Source organism: Phocoena phocoena, chromosome 11 (genome assembly GCF_963924675.1).
Source record: "Phocoena phocoena chromosome 11, mPhoPho1.1, whole genome shotgun sequence".
NCBI classification, from domain to species: domain Eukaryota; kingdom Metazoa; phylum Chordata; class Mammalia; order Artiodactyla; family Phocoenidae; genus Phocoena; species Phocoena phocoena.
Window position 1 is genome coordinate 52,186,578 of NC_089229.1, and position 23,203 is coordinate 52,209,780.

Here is a 23,203-nt window from a genome sequence, read left to right on the forward strand (position 1 = left end):
TGTCCCCTGCATAAGCAGGCAGATTCTCAAGCACTGCGCCACCAGGGAAGTCCTTCAGTTTAAAAGAAGTAAGTATTCTTTGGGTTTTCAAATTAGGATTTTGTCACAGTTGTGAGTTCTATAATCTGACCATTGTGAACATATACACAGAGCTTCTGAGATAATGTATGAAAAACCATACCAGCTGTAAAGCATTATTCAAATGTAAGGTATTACTGATATTAAATGTCTGGAAAAATGAAAAAAATAGTAAAAATAGAGCTTATCATTAAATCAGTAATCCTCCTGCTACTTTATTTGCATGAATTTATGTTTTCTAGCTCATGAAAATACAGAATATCTATTAACATTAATGTAAAATTTCCTCTTATTCCTAAGTTGAATAATGGATTCTTCTGGCCTAGACTTTTTCTTTTTCTTTTTCTTTTTTTTTTTATGCGGTACGCGGGCCTCTCACTGTTGTGGCCTTTCCCGTTGCGGAGCACAGGCTCTGGACGCGCAGGCTCAGCGGCCGTGGATCACGAGCCCAGCCGCACCGCGGCATGTGGGATCTTCCCGGACCGGGGCACGAACCCGCGTGCCCTGCATCGGCAGGCGGACTCTCAACCACTGCACCACCAGGGAAGCCCTAGACTTTTTCTTATTTAAATTAGTCAAAGAACGTTTGTCATCTGTGTAAAAGCAAATATTCTCTGAATGTTCAGAGAAACTGTGATTATCCATAACTTCTCTGTAGAAATATAGGCTACTGAATCTAACTTGAATTTATGAGGTATATGAGACCTCAATTTATATATTAATTGATTTTTCGTATGAAGAGATTTGTGTGCTTTCTCTTATGAAATTTGTTTTGAACTTTTTGAAAAAAATATAGTTTGATATTATTATAATCTTTTGGCACCTATGATATCATAGGTGCCAAAAGATAAAAACAGTTCCTTTCTACATGGATCTTAGCAAATTGCTGACTCCTAACGGAAAAAACTGGAAAATCAATTTCAAAATAATTGTGCTGATATTGTATTTTTTCTGGGCTTTTGCTTTTCTAAGCTCATTTCTTCGTGAAAACTACATTTCTGTTGTTTTTTGGAATTCTCAGAGAATAGAGGGATTTTATGGGTTTTTTTTTTAACATCTTTATTGGAGTATGATTGCTTTACAATAGTGTGTTAGTTTCTGCTTTATAACAAAGTGAATCCGCTATACATATACATATATTCCCATTTCTCCTCCCTCTGGCGTCTCCCTCCCACCCTCCCTATCCCACCCCTCTAGGTGATCACAAAGCACCGAGCTGATCTCCCTGTGCTATGCGGCTGCTTCCCACTAGCTAGCTATTTTACATTTGGTAGTGTATATATGTCCATGCCACTCTCTCACTTAGTCCCAGCTTACCCTTCCCACTCCCCTATGGTTATTTTTCAAATGAAATGTGGCAGTAGTTAGAAATGGATGTATAGGGAAGCAAGATCTCAAAGCTTACTCCTCTGTTACTTAGATAACATTGATTAAACACTTACTGTGTGCTAAGCACATGAAGTAACTAAAGTATCAAAAGAGCACAATGGGATAGGTACTATCATCATCCCCATTTTACACATGAGGAAACTGAGGCACAGAAAGACTAAGAAACTTGCCCATGGTAGTTACTCAGAGGAGCAGGGGCAGATCTAGGATATTGATCAGCCTGTCTGACACTGCCCCTATGCTCATAATCATGTTCTTCTGCCTTCATGACTGTTATCACTGAATTCTTGCATTTTTTTAACTCAAGTTCAGCTGATTTACAATATTATATGTTTCAGGTGTACAACATAGTGATTCATAATTTTTAATGATTATACTCCATTTATAGTTATTATAAAAATTGGCTATATTCCCTGGGCTGTACAATATATCCTTGTAGCTTATTTATTTTTAATATTTTATGTATTTATTTATTTATCTATTTATTTATTTTGGCTGCACTGGGTCTTAGTTGAGGCACGTGGGATCTTTTAGTTGCAGCATGCAGGCTTCTTAGTCGCGGCATGCGGACTCTTAGTTGCGGCATGCATGCGGGATCTAGTTCCCCGACCAGGGATCGAGCCCAGGCCCCCTGCATTGGGAGCATGGAGTCTTACCCACTGGACCACCAGGGAAGTCCCTATTTATTTTATTTTATTTTTTATAAATTTATTTATTGATTGATTGATTTTTGGCTGCGTTGGGTCTTTGTTGCTGTGTGCGGGCTTTCTCTAGCTGCGGCGAGCGGGGGCTACTCTTCATTGCGGTGTGCGGGCTTCTCATTGCGGTGGCTTCTCTTGTTGCAGAGCATGGGCTCCAGGCGCGCAGGCTTCAGTAGCTGTGGCACTTGGGCTCAGCAGTTGTGGCTCGCAGGCTCTAGAGCGCAGGCTCAGTAGTTGTGGCACATGGGCTTAGTTGCTCCATGGCATGTGGGATCTTCCCAGGCCAGTGCTTAAACCCATGTCCTCTGCATTGGCAGGTGGATTCTTAACCACTGCACCACCAGGGAAGTCCCCCTATTTATTTTATATATAGTAGTTTGTACCTCTTAATGCTCTACCTCCAGCTTGCCCCTCTCCCCTTCCCTCTCGTCACTGGTAACCACTAGTTTGTTTTCTAGATCTGTGAGTCTGTTTCTTTTTTGTTATATTCACTAGTTTGTTGTATTTTTTAGATTCCACATATATGTGATATCATACATTATTTGCCTTTTTCTATCTGACTTATTTCAATTAGCATAATGCCCTCCAAGTCCATCCATGTTGTTGCAAATGGCAAAATTTCATTTTTTTTTATGGCTGAGTAGTATTCCATTGTGTATGTATACCACACCTTCTTTATCCATTCATCTGCTGATGGGTACTTAGGTTGCTTACATATGTTGGCCATTGTAAATAATGCTGTTATGTACATTGGGGTGCATGTCTCTTTTCGAATTAGTATTTTCATTTTTTTTCAGATAGGTACCCAGAAGTGGAATTGCTGGGTCATATGGTAGTTCTATTTTTAGTTTTTTGAGAAACCTCTATACTGTTTTCCATAGCGGCTGTCCCAATTTACAGTCCCACTAACAGTGTACAGAGGTTCCCTTTTTTTCCACATCCTTGCCAACAGTCTTTTTGATGGCTAAGACTGAATTCCTAACGATCATCTCCTCCAGTATCTCCACTAGAAAAGAGACTTTTTTTCAGGAAGTTTTAATTTTTGCGTTAATAAGAGAGGTTCATTGATTGCAGAGAGGAGAGCATCTTAGAATTTTTTTAAATAAAGGGGGAAGGAGTGGGCAAGAACCAAGATTCCATGTAGCATTATTGGAATAAATGGCTGGTATCAAGATTTGTGGAATAAGTGGTAAAAATATTTTTACTTCAAGTCAGAAATTCTAAGACATTTCCATCAACCCACATATGTTCTGTTACTGTTACTTTGCACCCTGCTTCTCTGAATCACTGGTTGTGTTAGCTTGGACAGGCTACTTAACATCCTATAAATGCGATAGCAATTCCCAGCTCAGCCCTCCTAGTGACGCTGAATGAGCTAGCCCATGAAGAGAACCCAGGCCAGACCCCGCCATAGAGTCAGTGCTCAATTAAGTACAGGTTGTTATTATTGAGCACAGTGGGAGATGGAGACAATATCTAACCTGATAATGTGTTTTCAAGTTGCTGCGAAGCTGAGGGGCCAGGACAAGTACACAAATAACTGCGATGGAGTGAAGTAGGATTAGTGTGGTGTAAGAAGTATGGAAAAAGTGCTATGGGAGAGGGTTCCCCATCATTGGTGGAATTAGGGAAAGCTCTGAGAAGAAGGTGTTAACTCATTTCAGCTAAGCCAGCTTTTCCTGAAGTGTGGAACGCACATGGGGCAGTAATGGAAGATGACTTCATGTGGTATTCTGACATGGCATGAAATAACTTTGAATTCCATGGTAAAAAATGATTCCCTTTTCCAATTCGTCTGACCTCATTAGGGAGAACCTCTTGGCTTGGTGCCAGTAGTGGCAGCTCTCAAACACATGCTCATATGCCTTTTTGTCAAAGGGAGAGCAGACTTCAGGCTCAAAATAGGGAGCATCTACTTAGAATTTTGTTGCTATTTTTAGTTACGTGCTATTTATAGCAAATGGTACTGGTTTTCCCATGTGAAGTAGTGATACAAAATTTTCTGTATAAAAAAATTTCTCTAAGAAAAAATGAGTTGATTTAAAGAATACTAAGCAAATAATATTACATATGATTCGTGGGTTATGGTAAATGGTATGTGAACAAACTCTGTGCTGGACTATGAAAGAGGGACAGAAGTTTACCAGGAACAATGAGAGTATTCATGATATGTACAGCTTGAGTAAAGGGGCATGGCAAAAAAGTATGTTTGGAGATTACTAAATAGTTCAGTTTGGGAGGAGCAAGTTTCATTACTGATAAGTAACAAAGCTAGAAGTACAAAACTATATTAAAATTCAGTTAGTAACAAAGTTTTACAGACCTAGCAATAATCGTTGATATTCCTCAACTGCTGTTTATTATTTTTTCCATGGAAAATTTTCTTTTCTTTTTATATATCTGAGGAGAAAATTAAGCACTTCAGTCAACTTAAATCTGAACTTTTTCTTAAAGACAATACTTTGAGGAAGATACTTTGTTTAATTACAGAACTTAAAGTAGCAGCCCCGAAAAACTTCATTCTGAAAAGGCTTTTCTGGAAAGTAGTTGTTTTGTCTTATTTTTAATCTTTAAAGCTTGTTTTACCTGTTTATCAAATGCAGCATATTCAATCTTAAAGTAAAATATAAATAAATGTTGTATACTGATGCTGCATTTTAAAATGCTGATTAAGTTTAATGCAATCATCTTGATGCCTGAAATCTTGTGATGGAATCATTGTATATGGTGTGTTGGGGCCAGGGAGACAGAAGAGGGGAGAGAGCAGTTGGGAAAAGACAGTAGGTCACATGGGTTGGGTTAGCAGACACAAAGAAAGAGAGATCGAGGGGAAGCTCCTGGCATGCAAGAAGTATGAGTATGGACAGTGAGATGAGAAAGTACATTTCAAGAAGTCTTATGTGTATGTTCCCTTACAATAAAAATATAATTAAAAAGTTACTTTTGAATGTAGGATTGCTATTTATTAAAAGGTGACTCCTGGGAAGTCAAAGCAGTCTAGCTCCCACTTGGCAAGTTACACACTTACTCTGTAAGACTGACCTGTAGTCTCAGGTTTAGGTGAAGGTATTGAGAAGCCCAGGTGAGTACTGGTGCCGTGCTAACGAGACTCATTCTGGTTAGTGGTCTTATACATAGTTGCCACCTTTTTATTGCACAGTTGGGAAGTGCACAGCTTCCCCAGCCATACCTGACAGTCTTGGCCATTTCTTAGATTCTTAGTGCTTGACACATCTGATGACCAACCATCCTGGTTTACCTAGACTAGGATAACAAACTGTCCCAGTTTGCCTGGGACCGAGGAGGTTCATGGCACTTGGGACTTTTAGTGCAAAAGGTAGACCAGTCCCAAGCAAATTGGGATGGTTGATCACCCTAATTAGAGGGCAGAGTAGCTACAGAGAATAGAGTATCAGGTGTCCCCAACATTGAGGCAGGTAAGGATGATGTAGTGCTGTATAATCAAAAATGCTTGAGCTAGATAGACACTGTTAGGAATACACCATCCAAGTTTTAACTAAAAAACTTCAGAGAATTATGGAAAATACAGGGACAGGCATCAACGTGACTTACATATGGTTATGAAGAGTCCACATGGAAAGGCTAAAGAAATTGGTATTATCTCCCACCCAAATAAACCTCTCCAGTCCAACCTACATGGTGTTTACTCATCTATAACACTGACTGTGAGGACTTTGCTTCCTGAAAAACTTCTTGAGGTTCTCCTTATTAAGTACAAGCACTTTGGCTTTGGCATTTAAGGCTCTCCACTACTGACCTCTTGTCACAGATTCCAAGTTTGGACAGGCATGGCCTTTATTTTAGCAGGGTGGGTTATCAGGAAGGGGCCAACATCTGCATAGGGCAGCCACTGGGAAAACGAATCCAGCTGTAGATGCTAAGGGAGAAGGCACAGTGCCCAAGGACGAGAGTGATCTCTACGAAGAGAATGTGCAAAATGAGAAATATCAGGGCATTATAGCATGTGAGTGGATTACACCCAGATGTCTGCATAAACATTTGGCACCAGGAAGATCTGCATGTTCAGGATTTGGGAACAGGGCCTTCATGGAATGTGGGGTTGGGGGGAGTAGCAACGATACAAAGTCAAGAGTAAAGTCAGTAGCTGGGAAAGGACTGGCAAAGGACTTAGCTCAGGGCCCAAAGAAGAGGTCCACCTAGACAACCTGGACACAATCAGGGGATTGATTTAAAGCAGATGTCTAGGCAGGAGAACGGAGCTACCACCTAAGGGTTAGACTCGGAAGAAGGGTGTTGATTGCTGAATACCAGAATGTTGGTCTTAAGCGTCTCCGATCTTAAAACAGGCCTGAAGCAGGTGCCCTCGGCTGTGGAGGAAAAGAGGGATGCAGAGAAAGGGAATAAAACCAGGTCTAGCCCACTCAACCCACCACTTCACCACTCTCACCTCTTTTCTGTAAAAGCTTGAGCCATGGGAAATGATTGGAACACCCTGCCCTTCCCAGCCCCTCCACGTTTTCCCCTACTATTGCTCTCTAGGATACTCTTTCCATTTTCTCCTGTTAAAATCCTACCCATTCATTCTCCAAGGCTCATCTCAAATGCTGTTCTTTGCCTTTCCTCAATGGAGAACTTTGGTACCTTCCTCGTTTTGATCTGTTATGGCAGTTCTGTGCCTTAGAACTCTCCTTGATATTTTATAATCTGCACTGTTCAGTAAAGCAGCCACCTAGCCACATGCGGCTATTAAGCACTTGAACATGGCTAGTGACCAAGGAAGTGAAACATTAATTTTATTCAGTTTTAGTCAATTTAAATGTAAATAACCACATGTGGCTAGCGGCTTCTGTATTGGACAATGCAGTTCTACAGCATCTCCCATAGCACTTTCTCTTTAATGATTCAATAAACATTTATCGCATGCCTATTCTGTGCTTGTAGTAACAGGCACTAGAAAGGCAACCATGGCTAAGACACAGTCCCTACCCTCAAGAATTAGCACAGACATTCTCCCTTTTGCTTGGTATATATTTGTTATTTACCATAGTATTCTATAAGCTTCTTCAGGACAGGCACGTGTCACACTCATCTTTGTATTCTCCCTAAGGCGTAACATAATGCCTGCATATATCAGGTTGCACAGTCAATTCATAATAAATTGAAATTTTATTCTCTTGTGAAAAATTAAACTGATTGGAAGTCTAGGAGCAAAGCATTCATGTTCTGCTTCTTACTTGAAAATTCTGCAGCCGTTCTTTAATGTAATATCCTTAGATGGACTACAATAGAAGATCTTCTAATTTAGTTGTCAAAAATGAAAGGTCAAAGTGAATAGAGAGGGAAATAAAAGGCACATGGGTAGTCTCCCTGTTTGGGGTCTTTCCCTACTTCAGTGGAGGATGTTGTGTCCCTCAGAGCTGGTAGCCTTATGTTCTCTCTCTAATCTGCAACCAAAATCTAGTCTCATATTCATTTACACAGAGTTAACAAATATGACTAGTAAAACTCAACATTTTAATCTTCTTTTAGGAGCTCTTTTATTTAAATGGTTATCATAGCCTTAAGCTAAAGCAGTGTTTTTTTCCAACTTTGTGCTGGGCTCCCTGCAGAATGTAAGTTTATGTGAAGCTCCCTTAAGAACCCACACTGGGGTGGGGAAATTAGAGGCAGCTTTAATTTTTGGTTCTTGGGTAAGAGGATGGGAAATTATACATATATATTTAAAAATTATAATAGGGGCTTCCCTGGTGGCGCAGTGGTTGAGAGTCCGCCTGCCGATGCAGGGGATGTGGGTTCGTGCCCCGGTCCGGGAGGATCCCACATGCTGCGGAGCGGCTGGGCCCGTGAGCCATGGCCGCTGAGCCTGTGCGTCCAGAGCCTGTGCTCCGCAATGGGAGAGGCCACAACAGTGAGAGGCCCGCGTATGCAAAAATAAATAAATAAATAAAGTTAATATAATGAATAACTATAGGCATATTCTTATAATTAATAATACAATTATTATAATCATATAATAAACAATATAATATTATATAATCACAATATATACAGTTGACCCTTGAACAACATTAGTTTGAACTGCTTGGGTCCACTTATATGTTGATTTTTTCAATAGTAAATACTAAACTACTACACGATCATGGTTAGTTAAATCCAAGGTGTGGAACCGCAGATATGGAGGGCTGACTGTAAGTTATACTCACAGCCCATGTTGTTCAAGGGTCAAATGTTTATCATTTTCCCTTTTAAAAATCAACTTCATTGAGGTATAATTTTCCTCTGTAGGTAATTTTTATTCTTCAATTTTATTACAAGAAAAAATTTAAATTACGAGAACACTTTTGTACAGGTTGACTAAACTGCAAGCTTTAGGAGTACAGACACCATGTCCAGTTTGTCAGTTTTGCTTAAGATGTTATTCTCATTACTTAGCACAGTGCCTGCCACATGGCTGCAATCAATAGTTACATGTTCAATGAATGAATGAAAGAGTTCTCTAGACATGTTATTTCCCAACCATTCTTTTTTTCTTCATGAAGTTTTTTTTCCCTTCAGTTTTTAAAAACTATGGTGAAATACATATAACATAAAATTTACCATCTTAACCATTTTTAAGTGTCTAGTTCAGTGTTAGGCACTCATGTTGTATATCTATCACCACCATCCTTCTGCAGAACTCTTTCCATCTTACAAAACTGAAACTATATTCATTAAACAACAACACCTCATTTCCCCTTCCCCCCAGCCCCTGGCAACCACCATTCCTCTTTGTGCTTCTATGAGTTTGACTATTCTAAATATCTCATGTAAGAGGAATTATACAGCATTTGTCATTTTGTGACTGGCTTATCTCACTTGGCATGATGTCTTCCAGATTCATTGATGTTATAGTATACGTCAGAATTTCCTTCATTTTAAGGTTGAATAATATTCCAGGTATGTAATACCACATTTTATTTATCCATTCATCCATTGATTAGCACTTGGGTTGCTTCTACATTTTAGCTACTGTGAATAACGCTGTTATGAACATGGGTGTGTAAGTATCTCTTTGAGACCCTGCTTTCAATTCTTTTGGGAGTATAGTTGGAAGCAGAATTGCTAAATCATATGGTAATTCTATTTTTAATTTTTTGAGGCACCGCCATACTGCTTTTCACAGCAGCTATACCATTTTAAATTCCCACCAACAGTGCATAAGGGCTCCAGTTTTTCCACATCCTTGTTATTTACTGATGTGTGTGTGTGTGTGTGTGTGTGTGTGTGTTACGCGGGCCTCTCACTGTTGCGGCCTCTCCCGTTGCGGAGCACAGGCTCCGAACGCGCAGGCTCAGCGGCCATGGCTCACGGGCCCAGCTGCTCCGCGGCATGTGGGATCTTCCCAGAACGGGGCACGAACCCGTGTCCCCTGCATCGGCAGGCGGACTCTCAACCACTGCGCCACCAGGGAAGCCCTTTACTGATTTTTTGATAGTAGCCATTCTAATGAGTGTTGGGGGTACCTAACTAAGTATGCCCCACAACATGTTAGGTACCTACCTAATAGTTTTGATTTGCATTTCCCTAATGATTAGTGATGTTGAGCATTTTTTCCCATGCTATTGGCAATTTGTATATCTTCTATGGAGAAATATTGGCGTCCAATTTACATATAATAAAGTGCACATATTTTTGAGTGCATTGTAAAGAGTTTTAACAAATGTATATATCTGTATAAACACCACCCCAGTCAAGACTGAGAACATTTCTATCACCCCTTAGGGCTACCTCGTGCCCCCTGGCAGTCAGTTTCCTCTGACCCCTGGCCTCAGGCAACTATTGTACTTTCTGTCCTCATAGATTAGTTTTGCCTGTCCTAGAATTCCACTTACATGGAATTGTGCACTATGTACACTTTTGTGTTTGGCTTCTTTTGACATAATGTTTTTGAGACTCTTTCATGTTGTTGCTGGTAGGCGGAAGATATTTTATAAGTGAAAATTCCTGAACCACTGAGCGGTGGGAGATCACAATAATAACTGACATTTTTTAAGCATGTACAAGATGTTGAGTACTGTTCAGGCTTTACAAATAATATCTTACTTAATCCTAACACCAACCTCATGAGGTGATTCTATTAATCCCATTTTAGAGATGAAAAGTCACAGAATGTATAAGTAATCTGGCAAATGTCCTACAGCTACCCAGTGGCAGAGCTGGTATTTGAACTCAAAGAACCTGGCTCCAGAGTCAGCGTGTAAAGTTACCACCCTCTGCAACCCCAGCACTCCTGAGAGGGCCAAGGTGTACATCCTGCTCCTTTTGTCCTTCCCTCTCTCCACTTGCCGTCCTCAGCCTCTTCTGAGCACACATATACCTGTCTAAACGAAAAGTCTTAAGTTGCCACTAGTAAACGAAAGTGCTGGGAAAAAAATGAACAGTAGAGGAATAGAAAAGAGAAGCAATTATATCCTATTCTCATTAGTACCGACTTGCCTGATTTCATGGGCCTGTGCTTATTTTCATGCTCAATTATCTCATGAGACTGGAAAGGAACACAGAAAAACTGGTTCCCACACTCTTAAGTCAGTGTTTATTTTGGCAGAAGTGGCAATCTACATTTCCACTGTATTAACAGAAGTATTAAAATCATTCTGTACCATCTTCATAGGCTATACCAGTGCTGTACATTTGTTCCTGAATTAGTAAACAGTTTTAAATGAGTGCTTTTCTAGCCATTATTTCCTTATGTCCTCACAAAGGCCAAATTACTTTGGAAAGGCAGGAAATATAGTGGCCCCCATTTAATATTATTATTCCAAGGTGACTGAATGACTGGCCTAACGTTATACACCTACTTCTGGATGATCTTCACTATTAATGGTGAAGCTGGGCCTAGAAGGCATCTCTCAGCATCACCCGCTAGGTTTTAGCTCTGGCTCTGTTCACCAGGACAATGGTCTCCTGGTTGTAAGTAAAAGTATATTTTCAATTTGGGTTATGCTAGTGTTAATGAGAGAGAATGTAAATCACTTTCTCCCTAATTGAAGAACAAATCATTTCTTCTTATTTTTATTATGTAAGAATTGAGAGTTTTGCCAACAGGTACCTTAATTACTGTCTTCTTTCCTGCTTGCTTTCACAGACCAGTGACCTTTTTTATTTCCTAGTAAACAAACTTCATGAGTACTTGCCAGAGTCTAGGGATAAGAATGCACATCAAAATAAAAGCCAAAGTGTTGGTGAGCTGGTGTAAGTACTAACTGGTTAATCATAGATACTTTTTCCCTAGGATGTTCAAGATAAATGGAAGGCACTGGGCAAAATATATACTGTATTAATGATTAATAGGGCAGCAAGTTTTGCTTCACATAGATTTTTTAAAAACAGCATTTGTTTTGTTCTAATTGTATAGTTAAAGAAAAACTACACAAGAAACTAGTAATACTGGCTGTCCCAAAAGGGAAAAAAATGAGTGTATGAATAAAAGACACCTTTCACTGTATTCCCTTTTTTACCTTTGAAATTTTGAGCCAGAAATGACTACTTGAAACAGTTAAAATTATTAAATGTAGTTTAAAAATAGTGTGATTATCATTAAAACTTTGCAAAAAATAAGTGCAAAAATCAATATGTAAACGACTTTTAATCCTGACATGCACCTATTAATTCATTCATTCAACAAATATTTTTGAGTGCATACTATGTAGCAGTCACAGAGTAGACACTCAGCCAATGTTGGCAATTTAATATACAGAATTTCCTTCCTATACTTTTTTCTACATGGCTATCTGAATGCAGTTCTATTTTTTTTTCTTTTTTTTTTTTTTTTTAATTTATTTTATTTATTTTTACTTTTTTGGTTGCACTGGGTCTTTGTTGCAGCGCACGGGCTTTCTCTAGTTGCAGCAAGCGGGGGCTACTCTTTGTTGCGGTGCGCGGGCTTCTCATTGAGGTGGCTTCTGTTGCGGAGCACGGGCTCTAGGCGCGCGGGCTCAGTAGTTGTGGCTCACAGGCTTAATTGCTCTGCGGCATGTGGGATCTTCCCAGACCAGGGCTCGAACCCGTGTCCCCTGCATTGGCAGGCGGATTCCCAACCACTGCGCCACCAGGGAAGCCCTGAATGCAGTTCTATTGAGCATTACTGATTTTGTGGAATTCTTAACTTACAATGAAATCATGCCATTTCCGTGATGTTTTTTCTCTTTGTTTTCTAGGGCATGCATTGAAATTATACAGACTCTGGGACTGATGTTCAGAGAAACAGAAACTGAGGCATCACCCCTGAACACATTGGCAGCTAAGAAGTAAGGCCTTTTAAAAATTGAGACCTTGTAGTTGCAACCCATTAACTATTCTACTGAGTGTCTTCCAGAACTCAACTCTCTTGACTTCTCTGTTCAATCCCCTTGTAAATATATTAAACTCTTTTGTCTCACTTCCTTCTTTGATGAATAGATTAATTAACATACTGAGTTCTCTCTGATTACTGGGGGCACAAACATTTTGTTAGCATAAGTTTATCTTTTGTCATTGCCTGAAAAAGACCAAATGACCCATCATACGTTAAAAACGAGGGGGTCTCTATTAGAATTTTCTAGAGTACACTTTTATCCACATTGCAAAGGCAGGAACTATAGTAGCTCCCTTTAGTATATAATTGTGTGACCTTGGAGTGAATGACATTGGAGGGAAAGCTGTTGTAAGATACTCCAAGATATGTGGCCCAAAGAAGATAAAAATTTACATCATTCTTACATAACAGTCCCGAGTTAATAGCCACGCTTTTCCTCTATGAGATCAGCCAGAGACTTAGGTTCCCTCCTTTTTGTTGCTCTGCTATCTTCTATCATGCTATCTTTGTCCTCATGGTTAGCTGGCTAAATTGCTTGCTTTCATAACTCCCTGTGGGAATCGGGAAGAGAAGTAAAGGGCGAGCAACTTTCCTTTTTAAGCAAGGCGTATAAGACTTTTGCTTACCTTCTGTTGGTGAGAACTTTAGGCACATGGTGTTTCTAGGTGCAGAAGAGGCTGCAAAATGCGTCTGTAGTTGGACAGCTGTGTGCCTAGCTAAACTATAGATGGCAATGGGACATCTGTAATTTAAAGGAATAATGGAAGAACGTATAGTGAGGGACAACAGCATTCTTTGCCACAGAAAGTATGTGTTCGCATGTCTTCCATATTATCTGCTTGACCTTTTTATGAGATTTATAGGCTATGAATTACACCCTTGGGCAATGGTCTGACTAAAATCTTAATTTTTTTCTACCCATATCAATTGTTTATCTACATTTCTTGTACTAGAAGGTGGAAGAAGGATGAGAGCCATGGACTCTGAAACATTTAAACCAGAGGGAAGAATAAGAACTTTTAGTAATATTTGTCCAGGCTATTTATTAGAGACCTTTACAAATAAATTTTAATGATAATACTCATTAACATAGCTTAAGCAACTTGCTCTGTGCCAGGGACTATGGGCATACTGTGCATTATAGCAGGGATGGTCAAACATTTCTGCAAAAGGCCATATAGTATGGGCTTCCCTGGTGGCTCAATGGTTAAGAATCCACCTGCCAATGCAGTGGACACGGGTTCAAGCCCCGGTCCGGGAAGATCCCACATACCACAGAGCAACTGAACCTGTGTGCCACAACTACTGAGCCTGCGCTCTAGAGCCCGTGAGCCACAACTACTGAAGCCTGTGCACCTGGAGCCCATGCTCCGCAACAAGAGAAGCCACCGCAATGAGAAGCCCACGCACCGGAACAAACAGTAGCCCCCGGAGGGCCCCCACAAGCTTCTGGGATCCGCAGGGAGCAGGTGTCTCAGTGATGACTATACTCTTGACTAAATCCTGAGTTTGTCTTGTTCGTCAAAGGATTAACATCAAAAGCAGCTCCAAGAGACTGGCTCAAGATGGCGGAGTAGAAGGACATGTCCTCACTCCCTCTTTCAAGAGCACCGGAATCACAACTAACTGCTGAACAATCATTGACAAGAAGACACGGGAACTCACCAAAAAAGATACCCCACATCCAAAGACAAAGGAGAAGCCGCAGTGAGATGGTAGGAGGGGCACAATCACAATAAAATCAAACCCCATAACTGCTGGGTGGGTGACTCACAAACTGGAGAACACATACCACACAATGGAGTGAAGGTTGCGAGCCCCACGTCGGGCACCCAAACACGGAGGTCCAGCAACGGGAGGAGGAATTTGTAGAGAATCAGACTTTGAAGGCTAGTGGGATTTGATTGCAGGACTTCGACAGGACTGTGGGAAACAGAGACTCCACTCTTGGAGGGCACACACAAAGTAGTGTGCACATCGGGACCCAGGGGAAGGAGCAGTGACCCCAGGGGAGACTGAACCAGACCTACCTGCTAGTGTTGGAGGGTCTCCTGCAGAGGCGGGGGGTAGCTGTGTCTCACCGTGAGGACATGGACACTGGCAGCAGAAGTTCTGGGAAGTACTCCTTGGTGTGAGCCCTCCCAGAGTCCACCATTAGCCCCACAAAACAGCCCAGGTAGGCTCCAGTGCTGGGTTGCCTCAGGCCAAACAACCAACAGGGAGGGAACCCAGCCCCACCCATGAGCAGACAAGCAGATTAAAGTTTTACTGACCTCTGCCCATCAGAGCGACACCCAGCTCTACCCACCACCAGTCCCTCCCATCAGGAAGCTTGCACAAGCCTCTTAGATAGCCTCATCCACCAGAGGGCAGACAACAGAAGCAAGAAGAACTACAATTCTGCAGCCTGTTGAAGGAAAACCACATTCACAGAAAGACAGACAAAATGAAAAGGCAAAGGACTTTGTACCAGATGAAGCAACAAGATAAAACCCCAGAAAAACAAAATGAAGTGGAGATAGGCAACCTTCCAGAAAAAGATTTCAGAATAATGATAGTGAAGATGATCTAGGACCTCGGAAAAAGAATGAAGGCAAAGATTGAGAAGATGCAAGAAATGTTTAACAAACACCCAGAAGAATTAAAGAACAAACACCTAGAAGAATTAAAGAACAAACAAACAGAGATGAACAATACAATAACTGAAATGAAAAATACACTAGAAGGAATCAATAGCAGAATAACTGAGGCAGAAGAAAGGATAAGTGACCTGGAGGACAGAATGGTGGAATTCACTGCCACGGAACAAAATAAAGAAAAAAGAATGAAAAGAAATGAAGACAGCCCAGGAGACCTCTGGGACAACATTAAACACAACAATATTCACATTATAGGGGTTCCAGAAGGAGAAGAGAGAAAGGACGTGAGAAAATATTTGGAGAGATTATAGCCGAAAACTTCCCTAACATGGGAAAGGAAATAGCCATCCAAGTCCCAGAACTGCAGAGAGTCCCAGGCAGGATAAACCCAAGGAGAAACACGCCAAGACACATAGTAATCAAATTGGCAAAAATTAAAGACAAAGAAAAATTATTGAAAGCAGCAAGGGAAAAATGCCAAATAACATACAAGGAACTCCCATAAGGTTAACAGCTGATTTCTCAGCAGAAACTCTACAAGCCAGAAGGGAGTGGCACAATATATTTAAAGTGATGAAAGGGAAGAACCTACAACAAATATTACTCTACCCAGCAAGGATCTCATTCAGATTCAACAGAGAAATCAAAAACTTTAAGACAAGCAAAAGCTAAGAGAATTCAGCACCACCAAACCAACTCTACAACAAATGCTAAACGAACCTCTCTAACTGGGAAACACAAGAGAAGAAAAGGACCTACAAAAACACACCCATAACAATTAATAAAACGGTAATAGGAACATACATATCGATAATTACCTTAAACGTGAATGGATTAAATGCTCCAACCAAGACACAGGCTCGCTGAATGGATACAAGAATAAGACCCATATACATGCTGTCTACAAGAGACCCACTTCAGACCTAGGGACACATACAGACTGAAAGTGAGGGGATGGAAAAAGATATTCAATGCAAATGGAAATCAAAAGAAAGCTGGAGTAGCAATACTCATATCAGATAAAATAGACTTTAAAATAAAGAATGTCACAAGAGGCAAGGAAGGACACTACATAACGATCAAGGGATCAAACCAAGAGGAAGATATAACAATTATAAATATATATGCACCCAACATAGGAGCACCTCAATACATAAGGCAACTGCTAACAGCTATAAAAGAGGAAATTGACAATAACACAATAATAGTGGGGGACTTTAACACCTCATTTACACCAATGGACAGATCATCCAAACATAAAATTAACAAGGAAACACAAGCTTTAAATGACACAATAGACCAGATACATTTAATTGATATTTATAGGACATTCCATCCAAAAACAGCAGATTACACTTTCTTCTCAAGTGTGCATGGAACATTCTCCAGGATAGATCATATCTTGGGTCACAAATCAAGCCTCGGTAAATTTAAGAAAATTGAAATCATATCAAGCATCTTTTCTGACCATGATGCTATGAGATTAGAAATCAATTACAGGGAAAAAAACGTAAAAAACACATGGAGACTAAACAATACGTTATAAATAACCAAGAGATCACTGAGGAAATCAAAAAATACGTAGAGACAAATTACAAAAACACGACGATCCAAAACCTATGGGATGCAGCAAAAGCAGTTCTAAAAGGGAAGTTTATAGCAATACAAGCCTAACTCAAGAAGCAAGAAAAATCTCAAATAAACAATCTAACCTTACACCTGAAAGAACTAGAAAAAGAACAAACAAAACCCAAAGTTAGTAGAAGGAAAGAAATCATAAAGATCAGAGCAGAAATAAATGAAATAGAAACAAAGAAAACAATAGCAAAGATCAATAAAACTAAAGGCTGGTTCTTTGAGAAGATAAACAAAATTGATAAACCTTTAGCCAGACTCATCAAGAAAAAGAGGGAGAGGACTCAAATCAATAAAGTTAGAAATGAAAAAGGAGAAGTTACAACGGACACCACAGAAATACAAAGCATCCTAAGAGAACACTACAAGCAACTCTATGCCAATAAAATGGACAACCTGGAAGAAATGGACAAATTCTTAGAAAGGTATAATCTTCCAAGACTGAACCAGGAAGAAATAGAAAATATGAACAGACCAATCACAAGTAATGATATTGAAACTGTGATTAAAAATCTTCCAACAAACAGAAGTCCAGGACCAGATGGCTTCACAGGTGAATTCTATCAAACATTTAGAAAAGAGCTAACACCTATCCTTCTCAAACTCTTCCAAAATATAGCAGAGGGAGGAACACCCCAAACTCATTCTACGAGGCCACCATCACCCTGATACCAAAACCAGGCAAGGATGTCACAAAGAAAGAAAACTACAGGCCCATATCACTGATGAACATACATGTAAAAATCCTCAACAAAATACTAGCAAACAGAATCCAACAACACATTAAAAGGATCATGTACCATGATCAAGTGGGATTTATCCCAGGGATGCAAGGATTCTTCAATATACGCAAATCCATCAATGTGACACACCATATTAACAAAGTGAAGAATAAAAACAATATGATCATCTCAATAGATGCAGAAAAAGCTTTTGACAAAATTCAACACCCATTTATGATAAAAATTCTCCAGAAAGTGGGCATAGAGGGAACCTACCTCATCATAATAAAGGCCATATACGACAAACCCACAGCGAACATCATTCTCAGTGGTGAAAAACTGAAAGCATTTCCTCTAAGATCAGGAAGAAGACAAGGATGTCCACTCTCGCCACAATTATTCAACATAGTTTTGGAAGTCCTAGCCACGGCGGTCAGAGAAGAAAAAGAAACACAAGGAATACAAATTGGAAAAGAAAAAGCAAAACTGTCACTGTTTGCAGATGACATAGTACTATACATAGAGAATCCTAAAGATGCCACCAGAAAACTACTCGAGCTAATCAATGAATTTGGTAAAGTTGCAGGATACAAAATTAATGCACAGAAATCTCTTGCATTCTTATACACTAACAACGAAAGATCAGAAAGGGAAATTAAGGAAACAATCCCATTCACCACTGCAACAAAAAGAATAAAATACCTAGGAATAAACCTACCTAAGGAGGTAAAAGACCTGTACTCAGAAAACTATAAGATGCTGATGAAAGAAATCAAAGATGTCACAAACAGATGGAGAGATATACCATGTTCTTGGATTGGAAGAATCAATACTGTGAAAATGACTGTACTATCCAAAGCAATCTACAGATTCAATGCAATCCCTATCAAACTACCAATGGCGTTTTTTATGGAACTAGAACAAAAAATCTTAAAATTTGTATGGAGACACAAAAGACCCTGAATAGTCAAAGCAGTCTTGAGGGGAAAAAATGGAGCTGGAGGAATCAGACTCCCTGACTTCAGACTATACTAAAAAGCTACAGTAATCAAGACAATATGGTATTGGCACAAAAACAGAAATATAGATCAATGGAACAGGATAGAAAGCCCAGAGATAAACCCACGCACCTATGGTCAACTAATCTATGACAAAGGAGGCGAGGATATACAATGGAGAAAAGACAGTCTCTTCAATGAGTGGTGCTGGGTCAATATTTAAAAAACAAACAACCCAATCAAAAAATGGGCAGAAGACCTAAACAGACATTTCTCCAAAGTAGACATACAGATGACCAAGAAGTACATGAAAAGCTTCTCAACATCACCAGTTATTAGAGAAATGCAAATCAAAACTACAATGAAGTATTACCTCACACCAGTTAGAGTGGGCATCATTAGAAAATCTACAAACAACAAATGCTGGAGAGGGTGTGGAGAAAAGGGAACGCTCTTGCACCATTGGTGGGAATGTAAATTGATACAGCCACTATGGAGAACAGTATGGAGGTTCCTTAAAAAACTACAAATAGAACTACCATATGACCCAGCAATCCCACTACTGGGCATATGCCCAGAGAAATCCATAATTCAAAAAGACACATGCACCCCAATGTTCATTGCAGCACTATTTACAATAGACAGGTCACGGAAGCAACCTAAATGCACATTGACAGATGAATGGATAAAGAAGGTGTGGTACATATATACAATGGAATAGTACTTGGTCATAAAAAGGAACGAAATTGGGTTATTTGTAGAGACGTGGATGGATCTAGAGACTGTTATACAGAGTGAAGTAAGTCAGAAAGAGAAAAACAAATATTGTATGTTAACACATATATGTGGAACCTAGAAAAATGATACAGATTAACTGGTTTGCAGGGCAAAAATAGACACAGATGTAGAGAACAAACGTATGGACACCAAAGGGGAAAGTGTTGGGTGCGGTGGTGGCTGTGGAATAAATTGGGACATTGGGATTGACATATACACGCTAATATGTATAAAATATATAATTAATAAGAACCTGCTATATAAAAAGTAAGTACAATAAAATTCAAAAAAAAAAAAAAAAAGAGTAGCCCCCACTCACCACAATTAGAGAAAGCCTGCATACAGCAACGGAGACCCAATGCAGCCAAAAATTAAAAAAAAAAAGGCCATATAGTAAATTTTTTTGGCTTTTCAGGCCATACATTCTCTGTTGAAACTACTTAATGCTGCCATTGTCACAAAAGCACCCACAGACAATATGCAAAGGAATGGGCACAACTGTGTTCCAATAAAGCTTTATTTACAAAAACAGGTTCTAGGCTATTTGGACTGCAGGCCATAGTTTGTTGACCCCTGCTTTACAGCATACAAGGAAAATATACTCTGTTATTTTCTCTGCATACTTCTTTATACAGTTGATGGTACTGCCATTTTCCCAATCTCCAAGGGGGAGATTCAAAATTATGAATGATATTTACATTTTCTCCCACACTGAAAGTATTGCTAAGTCATGTTACCCTTTTTGTCCACCTTTTGGTCCTTATGTTTCTTTATCCAAGATGGAGAAAATCATTCTTACCAATCTCTGTTGTAAAGTGTCGCATTTTAACTGTTCTGTCTTAACTTGGTTCAACCACATCAGCCCTACTACATCAAGCCTCTTTCCTGATATGTCTAATTCTTTTCATGTCCTTTGATATTTATATTATATTGCTATAGTAGAGTCTGGTTGTAACACTAACTTTTCAGTCAATTTTGATATTCATAGGGGTCAAATCATGTTACCTATACCATTAACTACCACCATAAATGTTTAATACAACTAATAATCTTCTATTGCCATGTAACAAATTACCACAAATTTAGTGGCTTCAAACAACATACACTTATTATGTCACAGTTTCTGTAGATCAGGAAATTTGGGCACAGCTTAGCTGGATCCTCTGCTCAGGGTCTCACAAGGCTTCAATCAAGGTGTTGGCTAGGGCTGCAGTCTCATCTGAGGCTTGGGGCCCTCTTCCAAGCTCATTTGGGTAGTTGTTAGCAGAATTAATTTCCTTATAGCTGTAAAACTCATGACAACTTGCTTCTTGGCAGGAATATCTCTGAGCTCAGGAAAGGCCTAAACTCTCCTTTAAAGGGCTCGCCTCATTAGATCAGGCCCACTCAGGATAATCTCTTTTGATTAACTCAAAAGTCAACTAATTGGGGATCTTAATTATATTCGCAAAATCTCTTCACCTTTCTCATCTAACATAACATAATGACAAGAGTGATAGCCTAATAGATTCACAGGTCCTGACCATACTTTAGGGGAAGGGATCATATAGTGTATATACCATAGGATGAAAATCTTGGAAGCCATATTAAAATTCTGCCTACCACAATATCATAAGATGACTTATGAGACCATGAGTTTGCCCTTCAAAGTCTGTATTTTAAGATACTTTAATACATTAAAAATTCTTATATTAGAAATAATAACAATCTAAACAATGAAAGTATCAAACTGTTGGTACCATTTTTAAGGGTGTGATGTCAACCCTATTATAAGTCTATTATAATAAGTCAGGATGAAACTACCATTTTAGATTAAAATTCTTTTATCTATTATTGGCTTAATGGATTTTAAATTGAGTTGGCAGAAGGGATAGATTTCAAATTAAATTCCATTTGAGCAAATAAAAAAGCATTTATTCATTTCAGCATTTTTCTCTTTATTTTTTTCATAAGTAGAAATTTTATTTGTTCAACCCACTTCATTGTATTCTTGAAATATGCCATAATCCTTTCTTTTTTTTTCAGTATCCTTATGGTTGAATTCATGTATTACCACAGCAAGTGACTCAGAATTTGAGAGTTCCTTCCCGTAGCCTAGGATATATGATACTTTGAAATGAAGCTGTTGCTGAAAATAAAGGACTATAATTAAATATAACAGTGAATGGAATGTCAATTCAAACTTAATATCAGGAAAAGCTTCTAAATGGAGTGCTTTGTTGATTTTGGAAGTGTCTTCTGAAAATAGACTGGCTGTTTTATAAAACAGCCTGAATCAAACATTAGCAAATATCCTGTAGGACATATCCTGCTGTTTTGAGCGATGTGCTAACTGACAATGTTCTAACTTCTTTTGCAGATATGAGAACTAGACTTGTTTTGTTTTTTTTTAAATTAATTAATTTATTTAGTTAGTTATTTTTGGCTGTGTTGGGTCTTTGTTGCTGCAGGCAGGCTTTCTTTTTTCTGGTTGCAGTGAGCGGGGGCTACTCTTCCTTGCAGTGCACAGGCCTCTCATTGTGTTGGCTTCTCTTGTTGCAGAGCATGGGCTCTAGGCGTGCGGGCTTCATTAGTTGTGGCACATGGGCTCAGTAGTTGTGGCTCACGGACTCTAGAGCGCAGGCTCAGTAGTTGTGGCGCACGGGCTTAGTTGCTCTGCGGCATGTGGGATCTTCCCGGACCAGGGCTTGAACCCGTGTCCCCTGAATTGGCAGGCGGATTCTTAACCACTGAGCCACCAGGGAAGCCCTAGACTTGTTTTTTGAGTTGGAGAAACGAGGGGAATTATATTTCTAGTAGAATTTTGGTAAACTTCTAATCATGGTAATGATTTAAATGATTGTAAAAAGATTAGGAAGCCTCAAATATTACTAAACAAGGATTGTTTATATTCTTCTTTATTCCATTATGAAAGGAATGCTTAAGGTTATAGAGAATTTTTATACAGTCCTGTATGTAAATTCCTTTATTGCTCTTATCTGTCAAAGCTACTCTGATACTGACTTCAATTAGGCAACTGATATTTTCAGTGGCCTGCCTTCAGCTCCTTTTCAACCATACATGAGTTGTACTATACATATGAAAATAGGGTTACTAACCCAGCTTCTCAGGATGCACGTTTTGAATTGTGATTTTGTGTGTGTGTGCCTTTTTATTTTCAAATACTGTGATATATTATTCAAATATATAGTAACATTTAAGTGAGTTATTAGTGTACGTTAGTGGACTGTACTAACAGTCCACATTTTTGTTTGAAATCAAAAGGCTTCAAGTTTAATACTAGTTTTATTCACTAATAGCTAGTGATCTTTAGTGGAACAGTAAACCTCTGAAATGCTTTGTTAAAAAAAGGTTTCTCGAGTCAAAAAACTTAAGAGATAAGCGTTTTAAGAAATGCTTCATACTGTTTCTTTGTCCCAGAGATAAACAGATATAAAATCTCTGAGAAGTCCTGTAGTAAAGCTATCCAGTGAACTTGGCTTACCCAAGTATTTCCCATACTTCCTTTGACCACAGAACCTATTTTGACTATAATATTGCCTGGAATTAGTAATCCATAAAAAGCCTTTTGGGAAATAACTGCTATAATTTAAATCACTCAAATTTCCCTTAAATCCAGATTCCCTAAGCTTTCCAAGCTAAGTGAACTTCTAGAACTATATTTTTTCTGAACCAAAAGACCAAGAAATTATATTTTCACTTAAATGTTTTATCACTAGACATTTGTCTGCATGTCTAGGGATACAAAAGTTCAGTCAAGAATGATCTGCAATCGCCACTAAAAACTACTAGAGCTCATCAATGAATTTGGTAAAGTTGCAGGATTCAAAGTTAATACACGGAAATCTGTTGCATTTCTATACACTAACAATGAACTATCAGAAAGAGAAATTAAGAAAACAATCCTGGGAGGGGCAATATAGGGGTAGGGATTAAGAGGTACGAACTA

At 39.2% G+C, this 23,203-nt stretch overlaps 1 protein-coding gene across 1 annotated transcript in view; it reads left to right on the forward strand.

The window, feature by feature from the left end:
- C11H12orf56 (chromosome 11 C12orf56 homolog) overlaps positions 1-23,203 on the forward strand; it is a 59,568-nt gene that overhangs the window by 25,182 nt on the left and 11,183 nt on the right. Inside the window, 3 exon segments of the mRNA XM_065888163.1 lie at positions 4,574-4,711; positions 11,275-11,381; positions 12,347-12,436. Of these exon segments, the coding sequence (XP_065744235.1) occupies positions 4,574-4,711; positions 11,275-11,381; positions 12,347-12,436 (335 nt within the window).